We start from the raw sequence: 8,590 nt of genomic DNA on the forward strand, positions 1-8,590 counted from the left end.
TTTCTCCTCTTTTTCTCCCCCTTTTCGCGTGCGTGCGAGGCGGAATTATATCGGCGCTGATAAACCGGCCCGCTTTTAAGGACTCGTGGAGCCGCGCGGGACCGTTACAATTAAGAACGACTTAAGGAGATTGGACGCTATCGACGAGAAACCGCTGGTAACGACCGGGATGGCGTCATCGCGTATAACAATATATCTGAGTATACCCGCTAATTCCCGGGCGATCGTAATCGTAACATCTAGTCACTGCATTTCCTTATTGTGTCAACGACACGTGTTACTCGCATTATTGCGTTAGTTATGATAACTTCGAGCTAAATATCGAGATGTCTCACTCTCCGTAAGTTACGAATATTATAAATCACTTCTTAAGGGGATCCTATAGTGGCGGTAGTTACCGACATTTTTTCATTTTAAGGAATTTTTGAATTGGCTTTACAGAATTGCAAGTTTTTGGTCTAGAATTAAAGTACGCACAAAAATCTACATCGCGTTGTACGATTTCATATCGGGAACGAAAAAAAATTAAAAATTTTACTAATTTGGGCACATACAACTGTCATCTGACGACAATAACAAAATTACTGCAGTTTATATATATATAATGACACCAAGGCGACGTAGGGACAACATGTAGGAACAATATCGTGTAAATAAAACTAAGATTCAACGTCTAGAAAAAAAGATTCCGTAAAATGAAGTTTTATTAAGCAAAAGCACATTTAGGTTGACAGGATAAGCAGTATTGCGTGTAGCGAGAGATGGCGCAGCAATCGAACAAAGACAGATGCCTCTGGTTAGACAAGGACAGACATAGATATATAACATAGAAAACAGGATTAGAAATGTTGACATTACCGACGTCGAGGAAGTTCGGCCTTCGCTATAGAATCCCCTTAAACATTTCAAGTATATTTGTATCTAGAGAATAATTATTGGAAACTTTAGTTTTATAGATATCTTGTATAACATATATTACACACACACACACACACACACACACACACACACACACACACACACACACACACACACACACACACACACACATTTTTTTACGTGCATTTATCCCTATTATTGCAGGCATCAAGTAATTTTATACACTTAACGTACACGTCAATCTTGGATGTAAAAATTATGTAATATTAATTCATCGGCTTTTTTAAATAAATATATACTTATATCGAGCTGATGACAAATTCAAATTAGATACTTAATTTTATAATTGTCCGATATTATACTTATTTAGCATTATATGATGTGAGATATTTTCAGACATGATATGAAAACAAGTATCAGCGATAGGTATAATATAATTTATGCCATTCAGGTTTGTGTTCATAGTAATTCCAAAAATATTTCTGACAACCAAAACATTTAATGAACTAGCGCAATGAAACAACAGATTTACATGCATGGAACATCATTGACAGACAGTGGATTGACTTTGCCTTCTTTATTTTCTTTTCGGCCATTAATTTTCTACGCTTTCAGAGCTATGAAGAGATTTTATGGGGTGGCTACGATCTGTAAAGTAGCCCTCTTGTTATGTTACATGTTATATACATATACGAGCTAAACCGCGCCGCAAGGGAGTACGTTTAAAATCAGAATTTAGGTGCGTCCGCGCGGGTCTCGCTTTTGCTATTAAATTCTAAGTTATTGATCCTCCCCGAGGGCGATGGTTGTCTTAAAGAATACCTGAAATCTCGTGAGGCGTATCTAACGCGTGTTTGACATATTCCACTTCCAGATGTCATAAACGCGTTTAATACTGCAGACCTCTCGTTACCTTTAAATGCGGATTAGCGGGAAAAATTAGGAAAGAATTCGACGAAATTCGACGAAATTTACGAGATAGAAATCATGTGGAGTATAACGATTTGCCTCTCGGGATATCGCTTAAATTTTTATAACGTCCCGATCTTACAGGGGAAAATATCCAATTGTGAAATTAAGTATCAAATTTGAATTTTTTTTATTAATTTGATACAAATATATACTATTCGAAAAGAGACGATAAATAATATCACATTTTTACATTTAAGATTGATATATGCGCGAAATATATGTATGAAATCTCTTGATGCGACAATGAAAATTTTAATTAATATAATTTTTTTTTAAGTGAAGATGAAATTGATTATTCTTCTTGTCATTTTTAATTTATTAATATCTCGATTAATATGCGTACAAACTGTAGGTACACATAATTATTATAAGTAAACGTTTCTCAAGAACTTGTTAAATTACATCACTTTCGTGATTATAAATTGCTCACGTTTCTACTTTCAGGAATTATTTCTTACACGGAGTACCTGTTTCTTCTGTCCATCCTGACGAGTAAGTTTCCCGCGCCGCCATAGCTTTGGACATATATTCACACAAGGCAAATTGCGATTTAAATGCACAAAACGCTTAAATGAAACGCAACGATCGATCGCGATGTTGGATGTACAAACCATACGTTGTGGAAGAAAAATTGGTCGATGAGATACTGCGTTCATCTTTTTTGTTTGCTTGGGAAGCTGTAATCTGCACAAAGCATTCAATTTGTTTGACGTGCCTCGCACAAATTATTGTGAACAATTTGAATAGTATGCGGAACACATACACGTATTAAATGTCAGTGCATTCTACGTAAAAACGTTAGTTAAAATTCACGGAAAATAGATTGTCCTACGTTTTTTCGCGTCCTGTCTTTCATCCGCGAATTCTTTGATTAATTTAGAGTGGATTTTGTGCTTTCAGCGAAATTTTAGCTACATATTTTTAAAGCTTTGCGATATTCAGTTTTATATTTACGTAATTAATTTTAAAGTAACTTTAGTAAAGTAATTTTAAAAAACTTTAGAATTAAAATGAATTTTATAATAGAATTAATGAAAAATTGCGCAATTGTTTACGTGCAGCCTATAGAAATTTAATTATCCTTAAATTTTGTTCAATTAATAAACTTTTTATGCGTTAATAACTTTTTAAAGATTTAAAAATTTATCATAAATTGTTCAAAAATTTGTAGATAAAAATGTATTATATTCTAGATAAAATACATTTTTATCCGGAATGCTCTATATGGAGGGTAAAAGTATTAGTATAAGTGTAAGTCAAATTTTTTTAAATAACAATATATAACAATATATAAATTGCATCTATGCACTCGAGTCAATATTTTAAAAAATTTGACTTACACCACTAAGGCTTTTACCCCTCTATATGTTGCATACATACATACATTCGCATTTCGTGAACAAAAAAAAAAGATTTAAAGTTTGTTTAGATACCGTCTGTTAAAAATAAATATGCTTTGTTAATGTTGAGCATCTCAATTTATGCGGTAAATTTACAGTGATAATTGATCTCGTTACAGAGCCGAAAACTGGTTTCCAAATCGCCTTCAATATGTTTGATATCGACGGAAACGAGAGAGTCGACAAAACTGAGTTTCTTGTGGTAAGATAGCTGCCTCGCATGCACGCACGTTTTTGGTAATTGCAGATGCAGGAACATCATTAGAGCTATAATTAGTAAAAACTTGTATTTACTAAGTTTTTCTATTTTACTTTACGAAATAAAATTTAAATTTGCTTAATTTAGTCTTATAGCAGCAGAAGAACAAGAATTTTCTTCTTGAATTATTAAATCATTGTAAGATTTTCTTTCAGCGAGTAAAAATACGGTAAAATTATTCAAGCAATAAGGTTGCACATTACTTTGCATTTTGATTTAAATGTATATATTTTTTATTAGTATTATTAATTTAATTTATATTTTTACTTGCTATCTTTTTTCGTGTAAAGCTCGAGCTAGAAAGCCGTGATAAACTAGCAAATCTGCAATCTGCAAATATGTTATATATTATGTAATATTTTTATCATATCAAATCCAATAGAAATACGCAAGCGTATTTAAGAATCAAAATAGAAGCAGTAGAAGAGAGGCGTTTCTATCCCCAAATATCCAAAGAAATTTTTTTAAATATAAGATATACAAATATAAGTGGAAGATTAATTAACCTTTACTGAATTTTAATTTGCACACGCTAGCTGGGACTTAGGGGATGGACGTATCAAGAAGAAACTTCTATCGTTAAGAAACTTTTCTACTAATTATCGATTAGCATCAACAGAGTTTTGGTTGCTCTTATAGATTCGTCGTTTACTTGGTGGTAGCCTGAAGGAACGGGATCTCGACGAGCCAACAAAACGTGCAGTGAGTTTCAGAAAAGTTTTAGAAAACTTTTCCTCAATCAGGACGATGTCAGAAGTTAAACATCGACTAGTGTTTAGAAAATCAATATGAAGATGCCGTTATATCTCTTTCAGCTATGAAATCATCTAGCGGTTGTTTGCCATTCCATTTCGCCTTGAGCTGTTTATTTTGCAAAAGTCCTTTAATGTTATTAAAAGTATATTATGCATTTTTAAATTACATTTAAATACGAATGTTAATTGATTTTTTCAGAATAGCTATATCGCTAATTATAAAGACTTATAAACGGCTCATTTTTCAGGGTTTCTTAATAAAATTTTGGAATCTATTATATATTTCAGAGAAAGATAAAATGTTTTATATTCTAATTATTCATTATTAGTACCTATTTGTATTTAAAAGATTGATTTAGTATTTATTAATCATTTTTAATTTATAATTTTTGTTGCAAATATCTTTTGCAATAATTTTGATTAAAATTTTTTTTATTTTATTTTTTTCATAATGCGTTATTCTCTGTCCAAAGCTAATGCTTTTTTATTTATTTCAACAAATTAGTTACGTGCCATAATTGCTCCGAGCGAAGACTATCTAGGGAAGGCAAAACTTCGCGAAGTTCGTCCGAATAAATCAAACGAAATCACCTCAAATTCTTACGTAAGTTTGCAAATATGTAAAACGCTGCAAATCACACTGTTGGGTTTAATATTCTTTGGATTTATTCTTTTTGTATTACAATTTTTTCTTGTTTAATATTTTATGTCTTTCTAATAATTTGTCTATATCTTTTATCTTCATATGTCTGTATTATTTAACATAAAGTGGCAATATAAAAGATTGTATAAAAATATAATAAAAATATAATTACAGTAAAGAAAAATAACAATATATTTTATTATTACCAATAACTATCGAAGTTGTTTTTAGGCTATTTGAAAGCTAATTGCAATATATAATATAATAAAAAATATATATTTTGCCATATACAATCTTTTATCTATTTTAAGGTGTAAGCAATATATTTAGATGGATATATACTAATCTTTCTCCATGGGTATACGTGCAGATCTAAACAGCTAAATGTACATATATGCAAACGTCATCACTAATCTGTCTCAAATTGTACTATATATTCAATACATTGATATGCAGCTTAGCAACTGTATCGAAAACATCTCTGTGTCCTAACGTATCAATAATCATTGCTCTAACATCATTTGCCACTTATTTCAGATGTACTAACATTGGATGCCGAAGCACCGCCTGTCACTTTGCCTTTATATCATGTAATCTTGGCACATGTATTCGTTAGTAAAAAGTGTGTTAACATCGCGTCGATTTGTCGCGATAGCAATTGTTCTCTCTCACACCTTCCGTCCTCGATACAGATGGAGAAAATATTCAGTCATGCGTGGAGAGGCCGCCATGGATGCGAAACCAAAGAGGAATTGGAACAATTGCAGGAACGCCAGAAAACGCCAGAAGAAATTCAAGGCCAATTCATCGATGACGATCAGGTATACCATGATATTATTATATCTTTCAAAACGACGAAGTATAAGAATTTACAATAAATGACAATCGGTAACTGAATCTTAATAGATAATCTAGCCTTAGTTGCCTTCTGGCCAGACAAAAATGGCTAAAATGGTTTAAATAGTCCTCTGACGAAGACGTCGATTAAATTTTTACTGTAAAAAGATCGAATCCCCAATAACGTCAAGAAAATACAATCGCTATTTTACTTCTCACACTCTAACTTACTTTTATAATAATTCATATTGTAATCAATAAAAAGACAAAATAAATATAATAATCGAAATTATATAAAAATAATTTGGATTCGAATAAAATTATAAATTAGAAAATTGTAATTTTTAATTTGATTTTTATAATAAATGTATTAGATAAATCATAAGGAGTTTTTAGCATGAGTTAATATTTACTTTGTGTTTACATAGGGTTTGCAACGACGTCACGCTGTGGATACTTCTTTGATGATACACTTTTTCGGCAAAGATGGTACTACCGAATTAAAATATGATGATTTCAAACACTTTATGGAGAACTTACAACATGAAGTATTAGAGCTGGAATTCCACGAATTCAGCAAGGGACATAATACGATCAACGAATTGGATTTCGCCAAAATTTTGTTGCGATACACGTATCTCGAAACTGACGAGTAAGTTTAATAATTATAAAAGTTACAAAACTATATGATATTTTAATATTTGTGAGACGCGATTGCGCGATAAACTGTTAACATTTTAAATATTTTAAATGTAAGCGAGATATGTTTATTTTATAGTATTTTACATATATATATTCTTTTCCTAACAAGAGCGTGAAACAGGCCGCTTTTCACGCTTGTTTGTTTTCGCGCGCGTTCTCCACTGAGAAATGAAATTGTAAAACAAGCGCGAAAACTATTTAAAAAATATTTAAAAATATTTAAAATGTTAACAGTTTATCGCGCAATCGCGTCTCACAAATATTGGCTTTATTTCTCAACTAGTGGAGAAATGAAATTGTAAAACAAGCGCGAAAAGCGGCCTGTTTCACGCTCTTGTTAGGAAAAATAGTATGAACAACTCGTGGGAAGAGTGGTCGAGCCCAAATGAGTGTGATGGTCGCACTCGCTTCGCTCGTGCGACCAACTTCACACTCATTCAGAATCGACCACTTTTCCCACTAGTTGTACAATATACTATATTATGAACTGAACTAAGCAGCATCGAAATTTTTACCATGTGAATATTTTGCGACCCATCTCTGTATTTTTTAATTAATTTAAAAACTGCACGCAATATTTTTGACAATTTAATTCACAGATATGACAAGTACTTGGACAGAATGTTGGATCGAGCGGAATTACATATTGGTATCACGTTCGAGGAGTTTCGACGCTTCTATCAATTTCTGAACAATCTGGACGATTTTTCGATAGCGATGCGAATGTACACATTAGCCGATCATCCTATATCCAAAGGTAAATATTAATTAAGATATTAATCAGAATAATCGACTTTTTAGTTTTTACTTATTAAAAATATTCATTGCATTAAATTAACTAAATTTATTTCCCTTAAATGTGAACTGCTTGAAACGTAAGTACTCTTTTGTCACATCTTTATAATATTGTCTTTTTTTTTCTAGACGAATTTCAACGCGCTGTAAAGATATGCACGGGAACGATGCTTTCGACTCACATAATCGACACAGTCTTCGCGCTATTCGATGTAGATGGAGACGGCCAACTCTCCTACAAGGAGTTTATAGCAATTATGAAAGATAGATTGCATAGAGGCTTTAAGGTAAGACATCGTGGATTTCTACAAACACTTTGAAAATATATAATATTCCACTTTTGAAGAATTATCTTAGAAGATGTATAATGTCTCGTATGAAATATTATAAAGTCGACTACACTTACTACAAAACTGAGAAAAGACGTGTACGAATGGTTGCCATTTTTTAGGCTCTACAGAACAATATACTATACATATAATATTATCGGGAAATTTACAAAATGCAATGAAAATATTGTAATCACTGTTGATTAGTGAAATAACTCGATCTTTTGTAGTCTCAACAACGCAATGAAGGATGGGAGGCATTCAAATTTTGCGTGAAACAAGAAATGAAAGCACCCTGAAGGAAAAATCGCGATGGAATGTGAATAGAAACGTGAAGGCACAAGGGCACTCGCTAATTTACAAAAATCTCATAAATACTGAATATTTTCCAATAGCATTGATCGTCATCGAATTATTTCATAATTCCTTACCTTTTTACTGATATTTATTTATTTGAAAATGTTAAAACGTGCAATATATATATATTATGTTTTATGCAATATACAGTCAAATTTATGTTGTAAATACAGCAAAGACCATATGTTGTTTAAATTTCAAATAATCATGATATATGTATATAAAATAGTCATATTATTGGTAATAGAAAAACGAAAACACATTTGCGTTCTAATTAATAAAAATAACAGAAACTATGAAGTAGAAATTCTATGTCCAATTATTCTATGTCTTTTCAACTGTTTTTATTGAGTTATTTATTCTTATAATGATATATCTTAGTTTATTATATGATTTCGTGATTAATCGTATTTTTCTATGATTGTAGCTGTCTCTACAAAAAAATTTTAGCGAAGTTTTCGACGTACGTAGAATGTCCAGAAATTGCACAATTTTTCATAATGTGTACTTTCTGGCAAATCTAAAGCCATCAATTTCTTTTATCTGATGTATATTTTAACGCGTTAAAATTTTAATGTTTAATAATAAACTTTATAATTTCTGTTATATATGTATCTCCTTTCTACTTTTTATCCCCAATATCCTTTCAGATATTGAAACAA

General features: G+C 31.5%; 1 protein-coding gene and 1 long non-coding RNA gene across 7 annotated transcripts in view; one reads left to right on the forward strand and one right to left on the reverse strand.

The window, feature by feature from the left end:
* Nucleotides 1-8,190, forward strand: part of LOC139815690 (calcium uptake protein 3, mitochondrial-like) — a 32,310-nt gene extending 24,120 nt beyond the window's left edge. The window contains exons 4-12 of one of the 2 annotated variants that reach the window (XM_071782759.1): nucleotides 2,296-2,343; nucleotides 3,371-3,453; nucleotides 4,150-4,212; nucleotides 4,771-4,869; nucleotides 5,601-5,729; nucleotides 6,174-6,397; nucleotides 7,047-7,204; nucleotides 7,372-7,529; nucleotides 7,802-8,190. In XM_071782759.1, coding sequence (XP_071638860.1) covers nucleotides 2,296-2,343; nucleotides 3,371-3,453; nucleotides 4,150-4,212; nucleotides 4,771-4,869; nucleotides 5,601-5,729; nucleotides 6,174-6,397; nucleotides 7,047-7,204; nucleotides 7,372-7,529; nucleotides 7,802-7,870 — 1,031 coding nt within the window. In that variant the 3' untranslated portion in view covers nucleotides 7,871-8,190. The remainder of the gene's footprint in view (nucleotides 1-2,295; nucleotides 2,344-3,370; nucleotides 3,454-4,149; nucleotides 4,213-4,770; nucleotides 4,870-5,600; nucleotides 5,730-6,173; nucleotides 6,398-7,046; nucleotides 7,205-7,371; nucleotides 7,530-7,801) is intronic. The other variant, XM_071782760.1, reaches the window with a different exon arrangement.
* Nucleotides 1-8,590, reverse strand: part of LOC139815691 (uncharacterized) — a 197,857-nt gene that overhangs the window by 177,541 nt on the left and 11,726 nt on the right. The gene's annotated exons all lie outside the window — the stretch shown is intronic.

This window comes from Temnothorax longispinosus, chromosome 7 (genome assembly GCF_030848805.1).
Source record: "Temnothorax longispinosus isolate EJ_2023e chromosome 7, Tlon_JGU_v1, whole genome shotgun sequence".
Taxonomy (NCBI): domain Eukaryota; kingdom Metazoa; phylum Arthropoda; class Insecta; order Hymenoptera; family Formicidae; genus Temnothorax; species Temnothorax longispinosus.